General features: G+C 46.5%; 2 protein-coding genes across 3 annotated transcripts in view; both read left to right on the forward strand.

Annotated features, from left to right (window-relative positions):
• Positions 1 to 253: 253 nt before the first annotated feature.
• CDC6 (cell division cycle 6) lies at positions 254 to 17,353 on the forward strand. 2 transcript variants are annotated; one of them, XM_039476851.2, is made up of 12 exons: positions 254 to 314; positions 1,491 to 1,678; positions 3,773 to 4,054; positions 4,184 to 4,383; positions 5,212 to 5,387; positions 5,710 to 5,816; positions 6,131 to 6,270; positions 7,612 to 7,712; positions 8,962 to 9,026; positions 14,344 to 14,546; positions 15,489 to 15,629; positions 15,924 to 17,353. In XM_039476851.2, exons 2-12 carry the CDS (start codon positions 1,504 to 1,506, stop codon positions 16,011 to 16,013), a joined length of 1,680 nt encoding a protein of 559 aa, XP_039332785.1. In that variant the 5' UTR covers positions 254 to 314; positions 1,491 to 1,503; the 3' UTR covers positions 16,014 to 17,353. The 2 variants fall into 2 exon arrangements, with proteins under 2 accessions (XP_039332785.1, XP_074244803.1); XM_074388702.1 differs by having other exon boundaries at positions 256 to 455.
• A 6,388-nt stretch (positions 17,354 to 23,741) lies between these two features.
• Positions 23,742 to 27,914, forward strand: part of RARA (retinoic acid receptor alpha) — a 47,349-nt gene continuing 43,176 nt past the window's right edge. The window contains exon 1 of the mRNA XM_010330684.3: positions 23,742 to 23,849. The gene's annotated coding sequence lies outside the window, so the exon portion shown is untranslated. The remainder of the gene's footprint in view (positions 23,850 to 27,914) is intronic.

Below are 27,914 nucleotides of genomic sequence, written 5' to 3' on the forward strand. Positions count from 1 at the left end.
AGTCGCCCTGCAGCAATCGCGCGTCTTTCCACTGAGGCCCCGGATGTAGATTCTCTTTCCCACCCTACGCCGCTCAGTGGGCGTGGCCTCACTGTGACTCAAAGACTTGGGGCTCTCTCATTGGCTGTAACTCTTCCTCAGGATTGGAAGCAAAAAAGAGGCGGTACTCAAGGCGAACAGCGCTGTGACCACAGCCAATCAGAATCGAGACTGGGCTTTGGCGGGAGGCTGGAACGCTGTGGTAATTCAGATTTGGCGCGAGCGCGGCTGGGTTTTGCTGCTGCTGGTGTGCAGTTTGTTCGGGGCTTGTGGTGGTGAGTCCCCGAGGCTGCGTGTGAGAGACCTGAGAAGGAGCCTGCACTGAGGAGGTGGAAAGGAGGGGATTGCTGGAGGAGGCCTGCGATCTGTGAGGCAGCGGAGTTGGGGGAAGGCTGCGGGTTCCGGCGAGGCGCGAGGTGAAGTGAGGGGAAAAGAGCTGAGCTCGCCGGAGGTCTGAGGTCGGGATCAGGGAAAGGGCAGGCGCCCTCGGGGTAGTTCCAGCAGTTGTGCGTGGTGTGAAGAAGCTCGAAGTTGGAGGAAGGAAATGTTCTGGGGTGCGTTGAGAGCTGCTTCGAATGAGGACTGGGTGCAGGGGCGGAGAGACTGAGAGAAGATTGACCCGCAGTGTGAGGGCTTGGGAGAGGAGATTAAATGTGGCGGCTGCTGGGCTGACCTGGTGATCAAACACCCCTCATGCCTGGAGGAAGGGAATTAGAAGTTCCATACAAATCCGTTGAAGTAACTTTTTTTTTTTTTTTTTTGAGACGGAGTCTCTTGTCGCCCAGGCTGGAGTGCAATGGCGCGATATAGGCTCACTGCAAACTCCACCTCCCGGGTTCAAGTGATTCTCCTGCCGCAGCCTCCCGAGTAGCTGGGACTACAGGCACCCGCCACCAGACCCAGCTACTTTTTGTATTATTTTAGTAGAGACGGGGTTTCACCATGTTGGCCAGGCTGGTCTCGAACTCCTGACCTCGTGATCCTCCCGCCTCGGCCTCCCAAAGTACTGAGATCACAGGCGTGAGCCACCGTGCCCGGCCCATGTCTGGTAACTTCTTATTGCATTTATCAATTGGCTAAAAACTTGGACTCTGGTGCCAGAACGCCTGGGGTTACATTGCTGTTTTTCTGTGACTTTGGGCCACTGTTTATCTCAGTTTTCGCATCTGTAAAATAAAGGCTAATACTAGTACCTACCTCTAAGGCAGTTGTAAAACAAAATGACTTGGCACATAAAGTGCTTATAACGGCGCCTTCCACGTAGTAGGCAGACAACAAATGTCAGCTGTTCTTGTATCGATTGGATGTGAAGCAGAACTGAATGTCAAAATATTGTGGTAACACAATTTGCCTAGGAAATAAGTGTTAATCATCAGTATAAATAAATTCCATGTTAGTTATTTTCCCTTCACTTTTACATATTGACTTTTCCTGTTATTTTTTGTATCTAGTTGTGCTGCCATCATGCCTCAAACCCGATCCCAGGCACAGGCTACAATCAGTTTTCCAAAAAAGAAGCTGTCTCGGGCATTGAACAAAACCAAAAACTCTAGTGACACCAAACTAGAACTGACAAATGTCCAAACTGTACCCTGTTCTCATGTAAAAGTCCTGCCTCTCAGCCCCAGGAAACGTCTGGGTAAGCCATCTGTTACATCACTTTTTGACCTTTCTTTTCTCAATAAGATGTGTGTCCTTTGAAGGAGCTTTCTTTTTTTTTTTTTTTTTTTTTTTTTGAGACGGAGTTTCGCTCTTGTTACCCAGGCTGGAGTGCAATGGCGCGATCTCGGCTCACCGCAACCTCCGTCTCCTGGGTTCAAGCAATTCTCCTGCCTCAGCCTCCCGAGTAGCTGGGATTACAGGCACGTGCCACCATGCCCAGCTCATTTTTATATTTTTAGTAGAGACAGGGTTTCACCATGTTGACCAGGATGGTCTCGATCTCTCGACCTCGTGATCCACCCGCCTCGGCCTCCCAAAGTGCTGGGATTACAGGCTTGAGCCACCGCGCCTGAAGGAGCTTTCTAAGTTCGGTTAAGACTTTTTTTTCCCCCCCCCACCTCAAGAAAGAGAGAGTCTTGTGTTGCCTCCCAGGCTGGAGTGCAATGGCGTGATTTCAGCTCACTACAACCTCCACCTCCTAAGTTAAAGCAATTCTTCTGCCTCAGCGTCCCAAGTAGCAGGGGTTACAGGCACCCACCACCACGCCCAGCTAATTTTTATTTTTATTTTTTGTATTTTTAGTAGAGACAGGGTTTTGCCATGTTAGCCAGCCTGGTCTCTGAACTCCTAACCTCAGGTGATCCATCTGCCTTGGCCTCCCAAAGTGGGATTACAGACATCATACCCAGCCTTTTTTTTTTTTTTTAAAGATGGGGTTTCACCATGATGGCCAGGCTGGTCTTGAACTCCTGACCTCAGGTGATCCACCCACCTCCGCCTCCCAAAGTGCTAGGATTACAGGCATGAGCCACCACTCCCAGCTCTCTCTCTCTCTCTTTTTTTTTTTTTTTTTTTTTTTTTTTTTTTTTTTTTTTTGGACAAAGTCTTGCTCTTTTGCCAAGGCTGGCGTGCACTGCCACCATCTTAGCTCACTGGTTGTAGTGATGGCCAGGTTGGTCTTGAACTCCTGGCCTCAAGCGATCTGCCTGCCTTGGCCTCCCAAAGTACTGGGATTACAGGCGTGAGTCACCGCACCTGGCCTAGGACTACTCTTTATTTAGTTATTTTCAGAATGGTTACTAACTGCTTACTGAACTCCAGAGTTAAGCTGCTTACTGAGGTCACTTTCTGAACGACTTAATAGGTTTAATCTTTAATTCCTTAATACTGAAGTTAGTTCTGTCTTTGTTGTTACAAGGTATTATGAAACGTACCTCACTATTTGTGAAATTAAAAGAAACAAAAAGGTGACATGCTGGATATTTTCCATCCTTTTCTTAGTTTTAGAACAGTGGTTGGTAATTCTTTCTTGTTTTGGAACGTTTGTTTTTAAATGAGGGGTGATTTGGTTGTTTCTGGAGACATTTTTGGTTGTTACAGCTGGGGGATGCCACTGGCTTAATGGGTAGAGGCCAGAGATGCTGCTAAACATCCTACATTGCCCAGGACAGCTCCTTGACAACGAAGAATTACTTGGTCCTATGTATCAGTGGTGCCAAGGTTGAGAAAACCTGTTTCAAACCAGTTTTACAATTTCATCCCACTAAAACCCATTTGGTTTCTACTAAATGCAGTAGTCCCCACTTATCCATAGGGGAGACATTCCAAGACTCCAGTGGATGCCTACAATCGAGGATAGTACTGAACCCTACATGTCCTATATTTTTAATCTGATAACCAAGTCAGCTACTAAGTGACTAGTGTGTGGGTAGCATATACAGCGTGGATATGCTGGCTGAAGGGATGTTTCATGTCCTGGGTAGGATGGTGAGAGATTTCATCATGGTACTCAACAGCATGCAATTTAAAACTTTTCAATTATTTATTTCTGGCATTTTCCATGTAATATTTTCAGACTGGGGTAACTACAATGGTGGATGAGGAGACTGCTGTAGTAAGAGTGGTGATGCCATCTAGTGGCCAATATTTGCTGCTAGGTGAGAAGGCATTTTATTTTGGTGGTTCAGGTGAAGGTAGAAATTCGCCTCTTTCTGGGAGAGGCAGAGGTCTTGCACATCCTTTTACTATCCAATGCTATGCGTGACTACATTTTGATTTTATTATGTTTCAGGTGATGACAACCTATGCAACACTCCCCATTTACCTCCTTGTTCGCCACCAAAGCAAGGCAAGAAAGAGAATGGTCCCCCTTGCTTACATACACTTAAGGGACGAAGATTGGTATTTGACAATCAGCTGACAACTAAGTCTCCTAGCAAAAGAGAACAAGCCAAAGTTCACCAAAAGAAAATACTTTCTTCAGTTAGAAAAAGTCAAGAGATCACAACAAGTCCTGAGCAGAGATGTCCACTGGAGAAAGAATCTGCATGTGTGAGACTATTCAAGCAAGAAGGTTTGTTCTTACATGGCAACTGCTAGTGCAGCTATTGTAAACAAGGCTGATGATTCCAAATGAAACCACCCAGTGGGTCTTCTCAGTCACCTTCTGTTGTGTCTAATTGACCTTTTATATCTGGCACAGGCACTTGCTACCAGCAAGCAAAGCTGGTCCTGAACACAGCTGTCCCGGATCGGCTGCCTGCCAGGGAAAGGGAGATGGATGTCATCAAGAATTTCCTGAGGGAGCACATCTGTGAAAAAAAAGCTGGAAGCCTTTACCTTTCCGGTGCTCCTGGAACTGGAAAAACTGCCTGCTTAAGCCGAATTTTGCAAGACCTCAAGGTACATTAAGAGTCTGAATTATGATGCAGTTGGTAAAATGACTCTTAGGTGTTTTTGAAACAGGGTCTCACTCTTTTGTCCAGGCTGTAGTACAATGGCTTGATCACGGCTCACTACAGCCTTGACCTCCTGGGCTCAGGTGATCCTCCCACCTCAGCCTCCTGGGTAGCTGGGACTACAGGCATGCATCACCACACCCAGCTAAAATTTATAGTCAGGGTTTCACCATGTTGCCCAGACTTGTCCTGAACTGAGCTCAAGCAATTCACCTGCTTCAGCCTCCCAAAGTGCTGGGATTACAGGTGTGAGCCACTGGGCCCAGATGGCACTTGATTTTTAAGAGTTAAGAAAGCGGAGTGGGCACTGTGGCTCTCACACCTGTAATCCCAGCACTTTGGGGGCTCGGAGGGGGGGATTACCTGAGGTCAGGAGTTTGAGACAAGCCTGGCCAACATGGTGAAACCCCCTCTCTGCTAAAAATACAAAAATTATCTGGGTATGTGGTGCATCCCTGTAACCCTAGCTACTTGGGAAGCTGAGGCAGGAGAATTGCTTGAACCCGGAGACAGAGGTTACAGCGAACTGAGATTGTGCTGCTGCACTCCAGCCTGGGCGACAGAGTGAGACTCTGTCTTAAAAAAAAGACGAAGATTATAAGATTGACGGTCTCTTCAAATAAGACATTTATAATTTCATTGTTTAAATCTTTCCAGATGAAAGTAGAGCTTCCTTACATGCTGTTAGCTCTTCAAAGACGTTTTAGGCTCTATCAGATCTTTTATTTTCTGAGGCCAAAATAACTCTGATGTTTGCATTTTTTATTTCTAGAAGGAACTGAAAGGCTTTAAAACTATCATGCTGAATTGCATGTCCTTGAGGAGTGCCCAGGCTGTATTCCCAGCTATTGCTCAGGAGATTTGTCAGGAAGAGGTATCCAGGCCAGCTGGGAAGGACATGATGAGGAAATTAGAAAAACATATGACTGCAGAGAAAGGCCCCATGATGTAAGTATTGTTCTGCTTCATGTTGCTCTGTGAAAATCTGCAAGGTCTGTTGCCCATAAAAAGAACATTTTGTATATTTGCTCTATGAAGGATAGTTACATAAACTTAAAGGGGAAGAAGAGAAGGAAGATACATCTAATTTTAAACTGGATTACTTATAGATGCTGTGGGGTATCCTTGTAGCAGTAACTAGAGATAGGATAGATTATGATCCTTAAACTGTACTCAGCTTTAGGAAAGTGACCTGAAGTCAGCCTGTATCAGACAGATTGGAGGGTTAAGAAGGTGAATATGGATACTAACTGTTTCTCTCTATATGTAGTGTGTTGGTATTGGACGAGATGGATCAACTGGACAGCAAAGGCCAGGATGTATTGTACACACTGTTTGAATGGCCATGGCTAAGCAATTCTCACTTGGTGCTGATTGGTTAGTGCTCAATTGTTAAAAATGTTACATAGTGGTTCTAAAGTATTCTTTTTTAATATGTATATATTTTCAGCTTATTTATCAGTGATTTTATCTTAAACCAGCTTTGTGCCTCGTCAAAATAAGAAAGTTAAATGACTGTACCTCTTACTTAGCAGATACTTCTTATCTATTGGGATGGGGTAGGACACAAGTGGGAAGCAACAATTAGAATGCTAGATTCTGTAACTGGAAATTTATTTAGGTTTCAGAGCATTTAGTTTCCCCTTTAGGATGATTTGACCAATGGTTAGTGTTGTTGATCTCCTCCTTAGGCATTGCTAATACCCTGGATCTCACAGATAGAATTCTGCCTAGGCTTCAAGCTAGAGAAAAATGTAAGCCACAGCTGTTGAACTTCCCACCTTATACCAAAAATCAAATAGTCACTATTTTGCAAGATCGACTTAATCAGGTAAGTGCCAACTATTTTGCCAAATTATGTGTTCCTTGGATTTGCCTGTGCTAGGAAAATTTAACAATAGTTCTAAAATATTTTTGCCTTGATTGTTTTATTAATGGAGCAAGGAGTTCCTATGGACCATAGTCCATAGGACTATGAAATTCACTTTTATGTGAATTTCTACTCCATTCATTTACTGGGTGTCTCAGTGTTGAAATAAAAGCAAGAGTTAGAGGAATCACTCAAGTGCTTTCTCTTTTTTTCCCCCCTTCAGACAGAGTTTTGCTCTTGTTACCCAGGCTGGAGTGCAATGGCACGATCTCGGCTCACCGCAACCTCTGCCTCCTGGGTTCAGGCAATTCTCCTGCCTCAGCCTCCCGAGTAGCTGGGATTACAGGCACGTGCCGCCATGCCCAGCTAATTTTTTGTATTTTTAGTAGAGATGGGGTTTCCCCATGTTGACCAGGATGGTCTCGATCTCTTGACCTCGTGATCCACCCGCCTCGGCCTCCCAAAGTGCTGGGATTACAGGCTTGAGCCACTGCGCCCAGCCCCTACTTATTTATTTTTAATGGAGACGGGGTTTTGCCATGTTGGTCAGGCTGGTCTTGAACTCCTGACCTCAGGTAATCCACCTGCCTTGGCCTCCCAAAGTGCTGGGATTACAGGTGTGAGCCACCACACCTGGTCTTCAAGTGCTTTTTTTAATGACCTTTAAAAAATAGTTCCTATGAAAAAACTTTTTCTTTTGAAAGTGACTAAATAGATTTTTTTTATTTTTGCTAATTTCAGCTCTGATTGCTTTTTTTCCATTTATGAACCTCTACCATATCCCTACAAAATGCTTAAATGTGTCAAAACTCTCAAACATCTCCATTATTTATGAAGAAAAAGGCATCTTTTTGACCCTAAAGAGTTGCCAATCAAGTTTAGAGTTAAATGTGAAAATATGCTTGGGACCTAAATTACAGAGGGAGAATCTTATAGTTTTTTGTTGTTTTTGTTTGTTTGTTTGTTTTGTTTTTTGAGACGGAGTTTCGCTCTTGTTACCCAGGCTGGAGTGCAATGGCGTGATCTCGGCTCACCGCAACCTCCGCCTCCTAGGCTCAGGCAATTCTCCTGCCTCAGCCTCCTGAGTAGCTGGGATTACAGGCACGCGCCACCATGCCCAGCTAATTTTTTGTATTTTTAGTAGAAACAAGGTTTCACCATGTTGACAAGGATGGTCTCGATCTCTCGACCTTGTGATCCACCCGCCTCGGCCTCCCAAAGTGCTGGGACTACAGGCTTGAGCCACCGCGCCTGGCTAGAATCTTATAGTTCAAACTGTCATCTTCTATGTCTTGTCTGAAGGTATCTAGAGATCAGGTTCTGGACAATGCTGCAATTCAATTCTGTGCCCGCAAAGTCTCTGCTGTTTCAGGAGATGTTCGAAAAGCGCTAGATGTTTGCAGGTGAGTTATGACACTGTTGGCTGCTTTTATTAAAAAAAAAAAAAAGAAATGCTGTTAATTGTCTCGTGTAACTCAAGTGAATGTGGCTTAAGAGGCTCAGTTCTGCTGCTTTTTTACGCTCAGAAAGGAGGACTTGTTTCTCAGTGGGGAGCTGTGGATTTCTACCGTGTTAATGTCTGAAACATTATCAGTCCATTACCTACAGAGGGAGAAACAAATGAGATGTTGTTGGCACTCCCTGTGGTGATTATAGATTGGTTAATTACATTTGTATTAAAAAAGACTCCAGTTTACTTTTCCATTAGCTGATCTCAAGCAGGTTTATTTATGGACCTGAACCATCTTTGCCTTTAGACTTTTTCCTCTTCCTTTCCTTTTGTCAGCACCCCTTCTTCCCTCCAGTTGGTGGTCCCCTAGAGTTGTACTCTAGACCTCTTTCTCCCTTCCCATCCCCCTGTCCCTCCTGCTGGGGAAAGCCTCTGTGCTGACTGATGAAATTTCTTCCTTCCCAGTAGGGACACTGGGTCCATTAAAATGATACTTGCTGTGCTGGCCTGCTGGTCCAAACTTCCCCTATTGCCATGCAGAAGATCCAGGTCTGGCTTATGGCTTCCTGTGGGCAAAGTACTTTGGAGAGAGCAGTGGGAGAGTCAGTTCTTCCTGTTGCTAGATTGCATGATCCTGAATTTAAAAGTTTCCTCTAATCAGCAAACTACTTGGGTAAAGACTGCGACTATGAGCAATAGTCATGTAGGCTAGTGTGGTTTAGCCTACACATATCCTATGTATATATAACGGAAGATATCCCTTTTAGGTTTTGTGTGTATGGGTGGTGTTGGCTCCCTTTAGTCAGTCACCCACACTACATATCCTCTCCTACCATGACATTTTCTCCTCACCCAAAATGTTATCATTGGCTTAATGTACGATGACCTACTTGGCATCTATTAGGAGGAAATCACAGAAGCTTCTCAAATCTGACATCCATGAATTATTTGAAAGCAATTAAGTCCCATTATCTGAGAAATAACCCAGTTTTATTTTGGGGCTTTAAAATTACAAAACATCATAATTTCAGAGTTATACACAGGATGTATATAGGCTAAATCGTGTTAGCCTATATGACTGTTGCTCATAGTTGCAGTCTTTGAGCAATACTCATTAATGAGCCTGCTTTTGAGCGTGGTGGTTTGGTATGGTGTTTGGTTTGGCTTAGACTAAATTAATGTAAAAAAATTTTTTTTTATAGGAGAGCTGTTGAAATTGTAGAGTCAGATGTCAAAAGCCAGACTATTCTCAAACCACTGTCTGAATGTAAGTAGTTTATCTCCTTCCCGTCTTCCTTTGTAATTGGAAGCTTAGCTTTTCTGAGGAAAGAGGTAGAAAGATGAAATGAACTTAGTTAAATCCAAACTCACCCATTTTTATGTGTGTCTTTTTTAGTCAGTTTCATCTACTTCATTTCAATCTTGCCTGCCAGTACTGTAGTTCATGCATTACTGGAAATGAGTTCCCAAGGTATTGTGTAAATGGCTAGGACAGAGTGAGTTTTCTTTTCAAGCTCTAGAAATGAAAATTGTAGACAATGAGGTTGGATCAGCTCTCTGGGTGCTTATGTTGAGTGCACTTTAGGTCTCAATATAGGTGAAAGCAAAGCCTGATAAATAATGGAGAATTGGGTAAAAGAACTGTGAGGCCCCATGCAGTGGTTCACACCTGTAATCCCAGGACTTTGGGAGGCCAAGGTGGGAGGATGGCTTGAGACCAGCCTGGGCAATGTAGTGAGGACTCGTTTCTACAAAAAAAAAAAAAAAAAATTAATTTTGCAGCCACAAAAAATGAGTTGGCTGGGTGTAGTGGCTCATGCCTGTAATTCTAGCACTTGAAGGCTGAGGAGGGTGGATCAGTTTAGACCATCCTGACCAACATAGATAAACCCCGTCTCTAAAAATACAAAAATTACCTGGGCATGGTGTTCCATGCCTGTAATCTCAGCTGCTCAGGAGGCTGAGGCAGGAGAATTGCTTGAACCTCAGAGGCAGAGGTTGCAGTGAGCTGAGATCGTGCCACTTCACTCCATTCTGGATGACAGAGCAAGACTCTTATCTCAAAGGAAAAAAAAAATGAGTTTGTGTCCTTTGTAGGGACATGAATGAAGCTGGAAACAGTCATTCTCAGCAAACTAACACAGGAACAAAACCAAACACTGCATGTTCTCACTTGTAAGTGGGTGTTGAAAAATGAGAATACATGGACACAGGGAGGGGGACATCACACACTGGGGCCTGCTGGGGGTGGGGCCCAAAGGAAGGGAGAACATGCAGGACTTAAAAACCTAGATAATGGGTTGATTAGTGCAGCAAGCCATCATGGCACATGTATACCTATTTTACAAATCTGTATCTTCTGCTCATGTATCCCAGGGTTTAAAGTAAAAAAAATTAATTAGCAAAGCATGGTGTGTACCTGTAGTCATAGCTACTTGGGAGGCTGAGACAGGAGAATCCCTTGAGCTGGGGAGGCGGAGTTTGCGGTGAGCTGAGATCGAGCTACTGCACTCCCAGCCTGGGCAACAGAGTGAGACTCTGTCTCAAAAAATAATAAGAAGAAAAAGAATTATAAGTTCAACTTGGGATATCGCAAGCATTTATTTATTTATTTATTTATTTATTTATTTATCTATCTATCTCAAGCATTTAAACAAGTCTAGAGAGTAGAGGTAAAAAGATCATATTGCTACAGTAAGCTGCACACTATCATAAATGACAAAATTAATTTTCCATTCCCTCAGCCTTGTTTTGGTTGTGGCAAATGTAAATGGCCATGAACTACATATCTTACAGTATTTGATATCCAGTGGTAGTCTTTATAAACAGAATAGTAAGATTTTGACTCCTACACTGGTTGGGAATTAGTAAAATTGTTTCTGGCATTATAGTTTTGCATGAAGTTCTTTTTTTCATCAATTTGCCAAAATTAAAAATAATTTCAGGCCGGGCGCGGTGGCTCAAGCCTGTAATCCCAGCACTTTGTGAGGCCGAGGCGGGTGGATCACGAGGTCAAGAGATCAAGACCATCTTGGTCAACATAGTGAAACCCTGTCTCTTCTAAAAATACAAAAAATTAGCTGGGCATGGTGGCGCGTGCCTGTAATCCCAGCTACTCAGGAGGCTGAGGCAGGAGAATTGCCTGAGCCCAGGAGGCAGAGGTTGCGGTGAGCCGAGATCGCACCATTGCACTCCAGCCTGGGTAACAAGAGCGAAACTCCGTCTCAAAAAATAATAATAATAATAATAATTTCAGAAGTAGCCAAAATTAGTGCTTAGGCTAATAGTAGGCAATATATGCCAATGTATAGACTTAGATACTGGTTTCTTCCTCCTCCTCAATTTTTCAGATTATTCCCTTTTCCCCTCCTTTTTCCCCACCAGTAACATTTAGGCTTGTCACTGGCCCCTGTGAGCACCACTAGCACAAATATAACTAAAAAAGGTAAAGAGGTTGTAAGTTCTATCTTTTGATTTCTGGATTGCGTGGGATTGGCTTTTTTTTTTTTTTTTTTTTCTTTTTTTCTTTTTTTGTGTGAGACAAGGTCTTGCTCTGTCTCTCATGCTGGAGTCCAGTGATGCGATTATGGCTGGTGTGATATGGCTCACTGCAGTGGCAACCTCCCAGGCCCAAGCAATCCTCTTCTCACCTCAGCCTCCCCAGTTCCAGCTATTGCTAATTTTTTTTTTTTTTTTTTTTTTTTTTTTTTTGAGATGGAGTTTCGCTCTTGTTACCCAGGCTGGAGTGCAATGGCGCGATCTCGGCTCACCACAACCTCCGCCTCCTGGGTTCAGGCAATTCTCCTGCCTCAGCCTCCTGAGTAGCTGGGATTACAGGCACGCGCCACCATGCCCAGCTAATTTTTTGTATTTTTAGTAGAGACGGGGTTTCACCATGTTGACCGGGATGGTCTTGATCTATTGACCTCGTGATCCACCCGCCTCGGCCTCCCAAAGTGCTGGGATTACAGGCTTGAGCCACCGCGCCCGGCCTCGCTATTGCTAATTTTAAAATTTTTGTAGAGTCATTGGGTGGAGGAGTCTCCTTATGTTGCCCAGGCTGGTCTCAAACTCCTGGGATGAAGTGATTCTCCTGCCTTGGTCTTCTACAGCATTGGAATTACAGGCATGAGCCACCACACCAGATTGAGATTGGCTTTTAATAGTTCCAGAAAGCTATAGGGAGATTGACTTCAACTAAATATAAGAAGAAAATTTCTAATAACTAGTACTAACTGGGCTTCCTTGAAACATAGTGGGTTCTCCAGCATTGAAGATACTCAGACAAAAGCTGGATAGATGCCACTCATTGAGATTGTTTTAGACAGAACTCAGACATTGGGTAGGGAGTAAAAATAGACTTCGAAATTCCTTTGAGCTTTAAGATTCTCTTACTTGATCTGTGATCTCTGGTTTCTCCATTAGTCCTCTGCTGCATCCCTCTGTGGTAATGAAATATAGAAGTAAATTGTTATGGGGCAACTGCAAATGATTCAGGTAGTAACTTCAGGCAAAAGTTGTTACAGATCACATCTCTCTGTCTTGCAATTCATGCATCTCCAAACAATGAGACCATAGTCTTTTTTTTCTTTTGAGACAGGGTCTCACTCTGTCACCCAGGCTGGAGTGCAGTGGTGTGGTCTCAGCTCAATGAAACCTCCTCTTACCAGGCTCAAGCCATCCTCCCACCCCAGCCTGCTGAGTAGCTGGGACCACAGGCGCATATCACCATGCCCTGTAATTTTTTTGTATTTTTAGTAGAGGTGGGGTTTCACCTTGTTGCCCAGGCTGGTCATGAATTCCTGAGCTCAAGCCATTCGTTATTTTTCCTGATCCTCTCCCTCCTCCCACCCTCCACTCTCGTATAGGCCCCAGTGTGTGTTGTTCCCTCTAGGTGTCCATGTGTTCTCATCATTTAGTTGCCACTTAGAAGTGAGAACATGCAGTATTTTGCTTTCTGTTCCTACAGTAGTTTGCTAAGGATATAGACTTATGCAGCTTATTGGCAGTTTCCCAACCCCTGGCTTTTATTAAGATGATGATATCTGGCTAGGCTTGGTGGCTCACTCCCATAATCCCAGTGCTTTGAGAGGCCAAGGAGGGCAGATTGCTTGAGCTTAGGAGTTCAAGACCAGCCTTGGCAACATGATGAAACCCCATCTCTACAAAAATTACCCAAAAAAAAGATGGTGCTATCTGCAGCATACCCAGTGACATTTTCTTAAGTATTGGCTGTATTGCTGATCAGCTTGGGCAAGTGAACCAAACCTCAAAGGTCATTTGGGGAGGCCATCTGAAGGACTGATATGGCAGTGACTTTACTCTCCACATTTAGCCACACATTCAATCCAAAATATTAGGTCATTTTCCAACTTTTTTTTTTTTTTTTTTTTTGAGAAGGAGTTTCGCTCTTGTTACCCAGGCTGGAGTGCAATGGCGCGATCTCGGCTCACTGCAACCTCCGCCTCCTGGGTTCAAGCAATTCTCCTGCCTCAGCCTCCTGAGTAGCTGGGATTACAGGCATGTGCCACCGTGCCCAGCTAATTTTTTTGTATTTTTAGTAGAGACGGGGTTTCACCATGTTGACCGGGATGGTCTCGATCTCTTGACCTCGTGATCCACCCGCCTCAGCCTCCCAAAGTGCTGGGATTACAGGCTTGAGCCACCGCGCCCGGCTCATTTTCTAACTTTTTTTCTTTTCTTTTCTTTCTTTCTTTCTTTTTTTTTTGAGACAGAGCTTTGCTCTTGTTGCCCAGGCTGGAGTGCAGTGGCATGATCTCTGCTCACTGCAACCTCTGCCTCCCAGGTTCAAGTGACACTCCTGTTTCGGTCTCCTGAATAGCTGGGATTACAGGTCCCTGCCACCATGCCTGGCTAATTTTTTGTATTTTTAGTAGAGATGGGGTTTCACCATGTTAGGCAGGCTGATCTCGAACTCCTGACCTCCTGATGTGCCTATGTTGGCCTCCCAAAGTGCTGGGATTACAGGCGTGAGCCACCATGCCTGGCCTTTTTTTCCTTTCTTAGTTACCAGGCACAGTCACTATCTTTGCTTCAAGGTTCTGTACTTATACCTCTTAGATACCAGGAACTAGCGTGCTGTGGTGACATGCACCTGTAGTTCTAGCTACTCAGGAGGCTGAGGCAGGAGGATCACTTGAGCCCAGGAAGTCAAGGCAGCAGTTAGCCATGGTAGTGCCACTGCACTGCGGCCTGAGTAACAGAGATCTTGTTCCCCATGCCCCTAAAAAAAGGAATACAGTCGTTCTCTGTCTGGTCCTTTCATGAGGTAGGTTTTGTCCCTCTGACATTAAATTACATTCCACAGGACGAAGTAACTCACTATTTGGCCCAGAGAAAGGGTAACCCTAATTTTCAAGTCATCCACATTACTTTGACGTCTTTGAGAGAATAGCATTATCTCTCATCCTTTGGCCTCTGGTTAGAGAGTTGGAACCTCTGCTTTGCCACCATGTGACTGTACTTGAAATTCCTTTAGCTTAAACTTAGTATCATTTGTTTCATTATACATACACACACAATATTTTAGAAATCGAATTAAGCTTGACTTAATTACTTTATAGGTAAATCACCTTCTGAGCCTTTGATTCCCAAGAGGGTTGGTCTTATTCATATATCCCAAGTCATTTCAGAAGTTGATGGTAACAGGATGACCTTGAGCCAAGAAGCAGCACAGGATTCCTTCCCTCTTCAGCAGAAGATCTTGGTCTGCTCTTTGATGCTGTTGATCAGACAGTTGAAAATCAAAGAGGTCACTCTGGGGAAGGTAAGTTGGTATGGAGCAGATGGAGCAGAGGTAGAGATGAGAATCTGCTTTGCAGAGCAGATATTTTCCAAAAGGCCTATGATACTTTAGCTGATAGGAATTTAAAATGGATTTTAACAGTAAGAATTAATACTGGTAATGGCCGGGTACGGCGACTCATGCCTATAATCCTAGCACTTTGAGAGGCCGAGGAGGGTGGATTACCTGAGCTCAGGAGTTCGAGACCAGCCTGGGGAACACAGTGAAACCCCTGTCTCTAGTAAAAATACAAAAAAGAAACAGCTATCAGTACAATAGTTATCAGTATTAGCCGGGCGTGGTGGTGTGCGCCTGTAATCCCAGCTACTAGGGAAGCTGAGACAGGAAAATTGCTTGAACCCAGGAGATGGAGGTTGCAGTGAGCTGAGATTGCGCCATTGTACTCCAGCCTGGGCAACAGAGCAAGATTCCATCTAAAAGAAAAAAATTAATTAGCTAGGCATGGTGGTGCATACCTGTGATCCCAGCTTCTCAGGAGGCTGAGGCAGGAGAATTGCCTGAACCCAGGAGGCGGAAGTTGCAGTGAGCCGAGATCGCGCCATTGCACTCCAGCCTGGGTAACAAGACCAAAACGCTGTCTCAAGAAAAAAAAAAAAAAAATACTGGTGCTATATAAAAGGCACCTATTTTCCTTGGGTTGTGGTTGAGAGTTTACCATTTATCTTTCCCCATGCTCCCCTTCATTTCTGCATCTCTCTGGTATATATAAAGCCCCTTTCCTACATTACTGTATAGGCTTTTGGGAATGTCTACAGAATGACTTTAAGGATTTTATTGAAAAGAGGAAAAAATAGGGTATTCAGATAAGTTTTTTGCTAACTCAGACTCACGTTTCTTAAATGATTAAAGGCTATAAGCAATGTGACTTTTAAGCAGCGTTTGTTCTCCCTTGTTTCCTCCCAGTTATATGAAGCCTATAGCAAAGTATGTCGCAAACAGCAGGTGGCGGCTGTGGACCAGTCAGAGTGTTTGTCACTTTCAGGGCTCTTGGAGGCCAGGGGCATTTTAGGATTAAAGAAAAACAAGGAAACCCGCTTGACAAAGGTACAACTGCTTTTTTGTGACAGTGTTTTTAATTGTCCTATTTTGTAGAGTGATGCTAAAGTAAAGGTTTACTGTTACACAAGATGACCATAGTTAAGTCATTTTTTGTCAGCTAAGGTTTAAGGTGTGTAAAGATGGGAGTGTGGTATAAATATTTTTTCAGGCTATTGGAAAAAAAAGTGTTTAGCTTTCTTGCCTCTTGTGAGAAAAGTTTAATATGCTAGAAGTTTCTGTACTGATAACTTTGCTATTGTGAGTTCTCCAGCATGAAAAATCCTTTTCTCTTTTTTCCAGGTGTCTTTCAAGATTGAAGAGAAGGAAATAGAGCATGCTCTGAAAGATAAAGCTTTAATTGGAAATATCTTAGCTACTGGATTGCCTTAAATTCTTATCTTACACCCCACCCAAAAGTATTTATCTGGCATTTAGAGAGCTACAGTCTTCATTTTAGTGCTTTACACATTCAGGTCTGAAAACAAATATGACCTTTTTTACTTGAAACCAATGGATTTTAATCTATAGATTCTTTAATATCAGCACAGAATAATATCTTTAGATCTTATTATTTTTACCTTTAAAAGTGATCAGGTAGCCGGGCGCCGTGGCTCACGCCTATAATCCCAGCACTTTGGGAGGCCGAGGCAGGTGGATCACGAGGTCAAGAGATCGAGACCATCCTGGTCAACATGGTGAAACCCCGTCTCTACTAAAAATACAAAAACTAGGCCGGGTGCGGTGGCTCAAGCCTGTAATCCCAGCACTTTGGGAGGCCGAGGCGGGTGGATCACGAGGTCAAGAGATCGAGACCATCCTGGTCAACATGGTGAAACCCTGTCTCTACTAAAAATACTGAAAATTAGCTGGGCATGGTGGCGTGTGCCTGTAATCCCAGCTACTCGGGAGGCTGAGGCAGGAGAATTGCCTGAACCCAGGAGGCGGAGGTTGCGGTGAGCCGAGATCGCACCATTGCACTCCAGCCTGGGTAACAAGAGTGAAACTCCGTCTCAAAAAAAAAAAAAAAAAAAAGCGATCAGGTAGATCCTTTTTAATTACATTCACTGCTTCTACCACTGTGTATCTCTAGCCAGTGTGCTTACAAGTGTACAGATCTGAAATGTGTTTATATTTACCTCTTTGTTTGTTCAAATATGAGTGTGTTTTTGTTTTTGTTTTTTTGAGACTGAGTCTCGCCCTGTTGCCCAGGCTGGAGTGCAGTGGCACAATCTTGGCTCACTTCAGCATTCACTTCCTGGGATCAAGTGATTCTCTTGCCTCAGCCTCCCGAGTAGCTGGGATTACAGGTGGGCACCACCACACCCGACTTATTTTTGTATTTTTAGTAGAGATGGGGTTTTACCATGTTGGCCAGGCTGGTCTTACACTCCTGACCCTCAAGTTATCTGTCCACCTCGGCCTCCCAGAATGCTAGGATTACAGGTGTGAAACACCGCCCCTAGCCATGAGTGTATTTTGTTCAGAACTTTGAGGTTAGGGTAAGAAGAATGTAAAAGAATGATCCAGGAAAATTAAGCAAGTCCACGTGGAGATTTGGAGGACACTGGTTAAAGAATTTATTTATTTTCAGAGTATACTATGTTCACAGCGCAGATACTACGACATTGTGACATTTTAAAGGCTCTTTGAGTTTCTTGGGCACCTCCAAGGGCACTGGGGTTGTAAGGAGACTGTAACTACAGATTGTGAATATATTTATTTTCAAGTTGTATTCTTTGTCTTTTTAAGCAATTAGATTTCAAGAGCGCTCATGCTTTCAAAAGTAAGTGAAAATTTCTTCCTAGACTGTCCCACAGTCTTTGTGGTCCTTAGATGAAACCACTTGTTTCAAGATGCCTTAGTTTGGGGTTGGGTTTTCATCTAAACACATTTTTTCCAGTCTTAGATAAATTAGTTCATATGGTTGGTTAATCAAGAGTCTTCTGGGTTTGGTTTGGTGCCATTAAATGGCAATTTGTGACTGAGACACCAGAGGGCACCATTATAGCGTTGACTACTTTGAAAGTGGATGCTTGGGGCTGAGGTAGTTTTGAGGGAAAGGGGGAAGTTCTCATTTGATTTGTTTGGGAGATTGCTGTACTTTTATAACTTAAGCAAATACCTGAAATGTAAACCATGTATGATATGAATGATCTGAGAGCCAGTGACCCTGAGCTCTCCTGCTGCTGCCTCTACCTTTCTGACATGGCCTTCCATCTGGGAATTTGATACATGTACAAATGATCCGTTGGCCACTGTTTCATTCATCCTGCCCACTGTATCCTTGTAATGTGATCTGAGCTCCAACAGGTGGTATGGTATAGAGGCAGGGAAAGCAGAGAGAGCTCTCTGAAATGAACACTACCCACTGGTGTGTGTAGCACAAGATAGTCTGTAGGCATGAGTCTAAATGTGGTTCTCACCCTCACACTTGTTTACTAGAGCATTCATTCCCTCTGAAGGTAGTTTGCACATGGGAAACACAGTTCTATATCTAGAAGGTTGGAAAGTGTCTGGGATTATAAGGGTTAACAGTCATTGCAAAGATTGTCCGAAGGCTGATGGAAAGCAGAGACTGAATGGGATTGAGAACAGATGCGAAGCTTGATTTAAATTACATTTTATTGGATGCTGCAGCCTTAAGAGACGTGACTGCTTTACAGTTTGTTTCCACACTGTGGGCAGCTGCTGTCTGTTCTGTGTCCACAGTAGGATCTTGCCCAATAAGGAGCAGCCTCCCCACCTCGTTGTGTTTGAGGCTTGGCGCCTTCCTCTTAACTGTAGGGCTTGAGTCAGGAACATGGCTTGACTCGCAGTGGGGCTGCTATGTATCCTCCCTGGCTTCCAGCCAAAATCACATTGGTAGATTCAAAGGGGCCAAATTTCTTTCCCTTCTACCTCCTTTCTCTCCCTTTCTCCTGGTATTTGGAAATAGGGTTTTCTGTCTACTGATTTGTTAGCTTCCTTTTCTTTATTTCTCCCCCCACTGTCAATTTCTAGGTCATTGCTGCTCTTAAGACTTTAGCAATTGGAACAGGGTTGGTTCCGCAATGATGCGTGAAGCAGACTTGGTGTCCCTGCTTGGCTTCCGCTGCCCTGTTGGGAGCAAAAGCTGATATATGTTTGTCAGTAAAGTCTTAAGTGTAATTCAGACCTCTGAGGAAGAAAGCTCTTTCCTTTCTGGCTTTTCTCACTGAAGCTGAGAGCTACAGGAAGGTGGTAGGAGTTTTAGTGGGATGGGATGGACTTGTGGTTAGCACTTTTTGCCAGGATCATAGGCTACTTCACTTAGAGTAGTGGCAAAGATGCTGACCTACATTCTTCCTTTTGAAGGTGGTGGAGTGTGTGCTATATCCTGGTTAATCTCTTTCCCCATCCCAAGGAAGCTGATTAAGCTTCCATAGAGTGTTGGGTATTGCCATGGAAAGAGCATAGACAAAATAAATTGGTGTGTGTTTCAACCCGAGAGCTGCCACAGACATTTCTGGCTCAATGAAGACTTGCCTGTGGCTGGCTAACTGCAAGAATGTGTGAGGTCCAGTCTGGGTGCGGTGGCTCACGCCTGTAATCTCAGCACTTTGGGAGACGGAGGCAGGCAGATCACCTGAGGTCAGGAGTTCGAGACCAGCCTAGCCAACATGGCGAAACCTTGTCTCTACTAAAATTAGCCAGGCATGGCAGCATGCACCTGTAATCCTGGCTACTGGGAGGCTGAGGCAGGAGAATCACTTGAACCTTGGAAGCGGAGGTTGCTGTGAGCCGAGATTGCACCATTGCACTACAGCCTGGGCGACAGAGTAAGACTCTTGTCTCAAAAAAAAAAAAAAGGGCCGGGCGCGGTGGCTCAAGCCTGTAATCCCAGCACTTTGGGAGGCCGAGGCGGGTGGATCACGAGGTCGAGAGATGGAGACCATCCTGGTCAACATGGTGAAACCCCGTATCTACTAAAAATACTAAAAATTAGCTGGGCATGGTGGCGTGTGCCTGTAATCCCAGCTACTCAGGAGGCTGAGGCAGGAGAATTGCCTGAACCCAGGAGGTGGAGGTTGCGCCGAGATCGCGCCATTGCACTCCAGCCTGGGCAACAAGAGTGAAACTCCGTCTCAAAAAAAAAAAAGAAAAAGAAAAGCCAGGTGCCATGGCTTATACCTGTAATCCCAGCACTTTGGGGGGCCAAGGCGGGTGGATCACTTGAGGGCTGGGAGTTCAAGACCAGCCTCGCCAACATGGTGAAAGACTGTCTCTACTAAAAGTAGAAAAACGCTGGGTGCCATACATGCCATAATCACAGCTACTCTGGAGGCTGGGACAGGAGAATTGCTTGAGCCTGGGAGGTGGAGGTTGTAGTGAGATGAGATCATGGCACTCTACTCCAGGCTGGGTGACAGAGTGAGACTGTCTCAAAAAATATGTGAGGTCCAAGCTACCCAGAGATAGTTGGTAGAGCCTTATTTTTGTGCCCCCACTACTACCAAGTCACATTGCTCCTTACCTTTATTAAGTGTCCCTTTGAATATACACCAAGGTAGGTGTGGTGACTCATGCCTGTAATGCCAACACTTTGGGAGGAGGTGACAGCAGGAGGATTATTTCAAGTCAGGAGTTTGAGACCAGCTTGGGCAACATAGTGAGAACCTTTTTCCCCCAGCTTCTCTACCAAAAAGGAAATCTTAAAAGTTAGTTGGGCATAGTGGTATGCACCTGTAGTCCTAGCTACTCAGGAAGCTGATGTGAGAGAATGCTTTGAGCCCAGAAGTTCAACTCAGCATGGGCTGTAATCATACCACTGCATTACAGCCTGGGTGACAGCGAGACCCTGTCTAAGAAGAAAAAGCAAACACCAATAAGAATGAGAAGTTGGGAATAATATGTAACGTAGGTTATATTTTAAAAAAATATATCTTGAGAGGTGTTACCTTGACTGCTGAGGGAGAACAAAAGAGAGCCAATATTGAAATTTTATTTACATTTGTATCTGTCCCTAGCAATTAGTATAGTACCTCATACCTGGTACGTACTCAATAGTTGAACAGATAAATGAACCAAGTAAGATGCTGCTGTTCCCTCCATGGTGAGGACAGTTTTAAGCTGAAGTTATATGTTGGTGGTTCTTTTGCACAGAGGTGGAGCAGGCCCCCGCGTAAGAAGGGTGCTGTGTCTTACCAAATGTGTCTTGGCACAGTTTTGGAGCATTTGTTAGCCTCACAGATGATTTCCAATTGTTCCCTCTGATGTAGTGGCATTTTGCTTGAGACACCTATGCTGCTGGTGGGACGCGTTGGCTATGAGGGGAGAGTCTTATCGACAGGCTGTTTGTCTGGATGTTACTTGGTGTGGCTAGATCTGCCAGAAGCTGGGTTTCTAGGCAAGGGTTTAGGGAGGAGCCCACCTTTGATGTCCTACTTTTTAACTTAGGGAAAGTTGTGATCTCAGGGTCCTGAAAAGATAAGGTCCCTTCTTTTAAGCTACAAACAGTGTAGGTCTTCCTCTTAGAAGAGGTGTGTTCTGTAAGGGGAGAAGGTGTGCCCTCTGGCCTCCCCTTGATTTTCAGCTCCAGCCCCAAGGCACTGGCAGTGGAAGTTAATTGGGTGCAAGGGGCTTGGGTAGAGGCTGAAGACTGGCAAAAGGAGAGAGCCAGCTTCGTTTTTTAAAAAGCTCTAATTGAGTTCTGAATCAGCCTCACTCCCTTTGATCCCTCCTCTGTTTCCCACACTGCCTGAAAGAGCTAGATCAGCAGTTTATAACAAGGGTGCGCCTGCTCCCCGCACCACCCCCCTCTCCTGACGCTCTCTGCTGCCGCCATCCACTGCTTGTCTCCTTCAGTTAAGATAATGAAGATGCTGAGAGATAAAATGTGTATTTAATAAGGGTGGGGGTAGGGAGGCGGAAAGGGGCAACCAGGGCCTTCCCTAGTTTGGGGCCTCGCCAAGACTTAAGCTGAAAGCAAAGCTAGAATAAGACTTGGCCCCAGGGTGTGGGGGTTTCTGGGCCTCAATCCAGCTGACTTCACTGCCTGCTGTTTGCCCTAAATTCCCCCACCTCCACCCTCTCAACCCCACACTGCTTTCTTCTTGCTCCCAATGGGAAAAAGGACTCTTGCTTTGACTTTCTTTTCAGCTGGTAACTTGGCCTTTAGTGCGGTGCCCCCCACCCCAGTGTCAGCTGCAAGGTCGAGCTAGGGCAGCCCCCTCTAGCCTAGGCCTGTAGAAGCTGTGGGTTCACAGTGGGGGGTGAAAAAGCTGGAGTTAATGAAGACCAGCTGCTAGTCTGGGTTCTGCCTACAGCTAGCTGGAGGCCAGCCTTTAGTGGTGGTTGATGGGGGGTGGGGTGACCTCCATCCATGGGCACAAGGATATCCTGTGGCAGCAGCTAGGCTTGTGCTTCTCTGAGCTTAGTTTTATCCTTAGTTTGTGAGAGAGTAGTCTGTTTCCTTCTCCCCTACTCCTCTCCCCAAATAACACTTAGCTCTTATTGAACATTATAGCTGTAGTGGTGGCCCAGCTGAGATCTGAGGATCTCCAAGCCCTTTTGTAAACACTCATTAACTGCCTGGGAAGAACGAAGAGCCCTGTTTAACAGCTGGGAGAGAACTGAGGCACATTAGGGTGAAAGGCTTGACCTAAACTCACCCCATGGACTCCACCCTGGGGCCTTCCATCCTCACTGCCCAGCTCCTTTTCTGAGTTCTTCCTGGAAGACAAAAAAGAGGTGTGGAGGCATTGCTGGTGTCTTCTCCTCTTCTAGGGAGAGGCCATGCCCTCTCCTCTCAAGTCTGTCCCTGACTTCCTCTGGCCCTTATGACATTTTCCCTGATCTGCTGCTAGAGATATGTGCAACTCTCCTTGAAAAATGTTCTCAATCCACAACTTCAGAATTCTTATCCACCTTTCTCTTGCTCATCTAGCCCACCAAACCTGAATTCTCCCTTTGAGCTACTGAGAAGATTGGCTATACTAAACTGAAACAGTGACCTTGAAGTTGATCTATTGTTTTGAGGTCCCTCTGCCCCATATTTATCCAGAATGGTACGTAGGAAAATATTCTCTCTTTAACTTGTTTATTTTGGTCATAAAGATTCGGACCTTATTGAGGGCTGGGTAGGGGCCCTAGTTGACCTCTAGGTTCTGCATCCTGTTCTACTGACAATTACCATTTCCAGTAATAGATGCAGCCCAAGGTCCTTTTTTTGTTTTACTTTTTTTTACTTTTTTTTTTGAGATGGAGTTTCGCTCTTGTTACCCAGGCTGGAGTGCAATGGCGCGATCTCGGCTCACCGCAACCTCCGCCTCCTGGGTTCAGGCAATTCTCCTGCCTCAGCCTCCTGAGTAGCTGGGATTACAGGCACGCGCCACCATGCCCAGCTAATTTTTTGTATTTTTAGTAGAGACGGGGTTTCACCATGTTGACCAGGATGGTCTCGATCTCTTGACCTCGTGATCCACCCGCCTCGGCCTCCCAAAGTGCTGGGATTACAGGCTTGAGCCACCGCGCCCGGCCTCCTTTTTTTGTTTTCTCTTCCCTAACCCCACCTGCTTTTACTTTTGCCTATGTATTTGCAGACCTCACACACACTCAGATACACACACATTGGTCCTACCTGTTTCCAGCTGCCATCTAAGTTAGCCTGCACTTTTTACAGGCTGAAAATCTGTTTTTTTCCCCCCCTGGATGGCCTGCCTCCTAGGCACTTGAGAATAATTGGGAGGGATGAAGAGACTCCTGCAGTCCACAAGGAAGAGGACAGAAGTGAGCATCCAACCAAAAGGAATGCTCCCTTCCCCAAATTTCTAGCTAAATGCCTCAGCGGGGGTGGCAGGAGAAGAGATCTTAACCCCACCTCTAGCACCAAAACCTAAGTCCATCTGCTCAGGGCAGGCAGGAAGAAATGTCTATTTTCTCCTGTTTTATGTCATCCTATCCACGTTATCCATATGCTGTGTATTTGAGACTGGGAACTGTTCCGGTGATCAGACTCCCATCTTTGTTCCAGTGCGTTATTTCTCCCCCATCAGTCCTCTACTCTGTGCCGGCTGACCCAGTCAGGGCCGGTGTAAGAGGGCGGGGAGAGCCTTCTGTTTGGCGAGTGGGCTTTAGGACCCAACGGGAACCCGTGCCTCTTGCAGCAGCCTAACCCAGAAGCAGGGGGGAATCCTGAATCGAGCTAAGAGGGCTTTCCCGGTTCTCCTGGGAACCCCATCGCCCCCCTGCCAGCACACACCTGACCAGGTAGGACCATGCACACCCCTTCCCAATTCTTCCTTGGCCGCCTTTGACTCTGGCCTCTGCTTCTGATCTAGCCGTTTCCTTCTCGCCAGTTCTGGCTTTCCCCATCCCTTCTCTCCTGTCACTCACTGTAGTCCTGGGAGGTGGGAGCCTCGGAACAGTAGGGTGTCTGAAAGCTCAGAGCCCCCTGCACCCTCCAACGCCTTTCTCGCATTTCTCCTGAGGCAGTCCTCGTTCTCTAGCTAAGAGTGGGGAGTAGGGGGAAGGTCTGCTCAGGCCCACGCCCTTGCACCCTCCTTTGCAGTATTGCCTAATACCCCTTCCCCCACCTCACCTAGACTGGAGAATTGGCAAGTGCTGGGGTAAGAGAGAGAGGAGAGAGCCAGAGAGGGACCTGAGCTTTCCCAAGGGGTTTCTTTCTTGCTTCCTAGCCCAAAGAGCTCAGGACTTTGCCCCCACTCCCTACTCACCTTGTAGTGGAACTAATGTCCCCTTCCAGGTTAATCTCACACTTGGGTGGCCAAGGGCTTTGCAGGAAGGTAGTGGAGGTTTTGAGCATTTTGGTGACCTTTTCCTCTGGGAAAGTTCTTTTAGCTTAGAGCCCCCATCCCTGTCAACATCTCAACACCTACTGCAGAAGCCCCCCACCCCACCCCACCCGTGTGTGTGTGTGTGTGTTGACAATGTGGTTGTAAGATCTAGAAGCTTTGGATAGAGGTGGCTGCAGGCATTGAAAGGGAGGGATACCAGAGTGTGGCCCAGGCTAGAACAGGCTAAGTCCAGATGGCTGGGGAAGGGGGTGTGGACCAGATTGAGGAGGTCACCCAGCCTTGCCAGCTCCCTGAGCTCCTTTGCTTTCAGAGTCTCAGGCTCCTGGTGTTTCTCTAGAGCTACAAGGTCCCTAAGCTTCTGCCCCCTGCCCCCACATGCTCTTGGAGAGGGCTAGATGGCACCTACTGTTTACAGTGGCGTATTTTTCTCCTGTGGTGGGCAGACAGGCCCTGCTCTCTGATGATCTAGGGCATGCCATTCTGGTTTGGTGGGTTTATAGGAAGGGTGTACACTGTCTGAGTTACCATGTGTGCATGTATATCTTGCTTCTGGGGGTAGAAGACTGGGGGGGGGTGATAGAACAGACTGGTCACACTGAGGGAACTCCTCTAGTTCTCAGTGTGTGGTAGGGGTGGGTTGCATGTCCCCATCTGGTAGCTGTGTCTAGGTGTGAGGTGTGCTCTGCATTCTTCCATGGCTCCCCAGGTCCCCTAAGGGTTGGTTTTGGAGGACAGGGTAGATAATGGAGTAGCTTCAGACTTCGTTCTGGTCTTGATCCAAGAAGGAAAGTAGAGATTTTGAGTGTGAGCAGTGGACTGGGAATCAGAGGCCTGAACTGGAGACTTAGCCTGGTTATTTAACTATGTGTGTTTATGTAGGTCTTCCCCTTTGCTAAGCCTCAGTTTCTTCCTTTGTAAAAATGGCTATCAGTAGCAAGCAGGGACACTGCCACCAAGACCCCACAGATAATGTATTGTAAAGCTCAGTCCAAATGGTAGTAATAGCTGGGGGGATCTAGGATGGAATCCTCTTCCTAAATCTAGGTCAATCTCTCTGCCTTCAGTTTTCTTCCCTCATCCTTTACCCATCTGGGAGATGGAGGAACCAGGCAGGGCTATTGCCCCAGGTACTGCAGGATTCCCCTGCAGGTTGTAGCTGTTGCCAGAGCACCTGTGGTCAGAGAGTACAGATCTCTTCACCAGGTATTTCTTCCTCTGGGGCCCCATACTTTCTCCCCTGAGCCACGTCTCCACCTTCCTTCTGCCATCCCTGCTTGGCGTCCTTGTCTCTCTCTCCCCTGCCCAGTGGCCTCCTTGTCCGGCTCACTGGGCAGGAGCCCTAATCGGATTCGACAGCTGAGATATGTGTGGCGGCTAAGAGCAGGCGGGAGGGAAGCCAGTGGGAGGATGGTATGAGGACTGCCCCTGGCACTGCCCCGGCCTCCCAAGCACCACCTTGAGCCTGCTGATTTCTTACTTGGCTTGGCCCCAAGGAAGGGGTGCCAGAGGAAGCTCAGGAATGAACAGGCTGGGGTCTGGAGACTAGGGGAGGAGGAAACACACCAAGGTCCTGAGGACCTGGTTGATATTTGATGGCCTTAATGTCAGTATCTCTGACTCTGATAAGGAGGAAAGGACAGCGATGAGCCAGGCGGCCCCCACCCTCACCACCTCATTCCTATAGCCCCACTTTCTTCTCTCTTCTTGTTCAGAAATGTGTTCATTTTGCCTCATCTAGCTCCTTTGGCCAGTACCAAGGTCTCCCTATGGGTCACATCTGGGAGCTTCTGGGGGTGCCACATGTCTGCCTTAATCTGGGCTGTTTCCTCCCCTTCAAGGTATTTCACTCTCTCTGGGCTGGGTGCCAGGACTCCTGGGTTTCCCGCCTGCCTGTGGTGCAGGGCTCCCCTGCAGGGCTCCAGAGAGTCGCTTAGCTGGTTTCCTTCCTCCTGTGTGGGGAGGGGCTTCCCCTAGGGTTGGGAGGTGTCAGGAATCCCAGGTGGGATGGTGTGGGGGCACAGTAGCCTCTGGCACTGTAGCACCCCAGCTTCTCCCTCCTAGCCTCTGACTCAGCTTGGGGGTAGCACATGCCCAGCCTTGCAGGCATGACCTATTCTTGCCTCCAGGCTCAGTCTTTACAGAAGCCTAGATCTTCTCTCATTTTTTAGCTTTTTTTCCCATGGTATCTGGGGGTGGCTATCGAAATCCCTGTGTTTTGGGGAGCAAGGGACTAACATAATTGAGGCTGGGGCACTATTTTGTCTTCCCTCCAGCTGGGCCAGGATGAAGGAAACTGTCACAACTTCCCCACGCCAATTCCTTCTGCCCTCAAAAGACCAGTCAGTGGAGCCAGGCCCTGCCCTCTGGGTGCCCACAATGTGGTTGGCACTGATTTGTCAGAAATTGGGAAGGTTTCCCTCTAGACCACTTGCCTCTTCTCCTCCTCCCGCAGGGTAGGGGCAGCTCTGTGATTGCAGGCACTTATGAGCAGGCCTCCCCCCCTAGGGAAGGGGTGTGGGATGCCCCCAGGATGGCCAAGTTGGCACTCGTCCCAGGCTGGAGTACTGGACATGATTCTGACCTGGGAGTTACTGGGGGGAAGGCAGGGCATGGGCCTCCCTGCCCCCCTCATTTCCTGCTCTTTGGGCAGCTGTGGGCGAGAAAGGCTGCAGGGACTATTTTTAGTTGGTCAGTCCCCTGGCAGGAGGGACGTGCAGAAAAGCACGGGGCAGGCAGAGGGGCTGGCCAAGGTGAGGGTAAGCAGGCAGGCAGAGGAGTGAGGAAGGGCCAGAGGGGCAGAAGACGGAGCAAGGAGGCATGTGGAGCAGGGGGAGGATCTTACCGAGAGGGGCTTGAACCAGGTAGATGGGCTGGACTAGACTGAGTGGAAGAGTCCTGGCACCCTTCAGGGTTTTCTTTATCCAACTGGACTCAGAGCCTGAAGGGGTTTTAGAGGCTACCTAGGCAATCCTTTGCCCTTGCAGAGAAGGAAACTGAGGCCTAGAGAGGACACTCAATCAGTCATTGGCTATGTTGAGACCTGAACTCAGGCCCTCCCTTTGCACCATTTTTCTGTTGTCATGGTTCCTCACCACACCTCAGTGTGCTTCCCTCCCATACTGCAGCAAGGAGGACCACAAGCCAGACACACCTGGTCCATTTCCCCCTCTGCTTGTTTGTGCAGGGTCTCTGTAAATCCCAGCTTGGTTTGTTTATAAGTCTCTGCATGTGGAGAGAGTCTGTGTCCAGGCTGGAAGGAGGTCAGAGTTGGGTTTATTTGGGTGGCCTGTGGCCACTGGTGTGAATGGAGGTGCTGGACAGGTTCCAGCAGGCTCATAGGCTGGTGAGCTCTGGGGCTAGGAGACACCTTACAGAAGGGACGTCCAGACTCCCCAGAGCCCTTTGTGAGCCCTCCTCCTGCCCTGCTCAGGACCTGTGGGTCATAGTGGTTGTTTGCCAATCTCCCTAACAAAAGAAGGGAGCAGGGCTGAGGAGTAGGCAGATTACTACCAGCTTC

The sequence above is a fragment of the Saimiri boliviensis genome, chromosome 17 (genome assembly GCF_048565385.1).
Source record: "Saimiri boliviensis isolate mSaiBol1 chromosome 17, mSaiBol1.pri, whole genome shotgun sequence".
In the NCBI taxonomy this organism is placed as follows: domain Eukaryota; kingdom Metazoa; phylum Chordata; class Mammalia; order Primates; family Cebidae; genus Saimiri; species Saimiri boliviensis.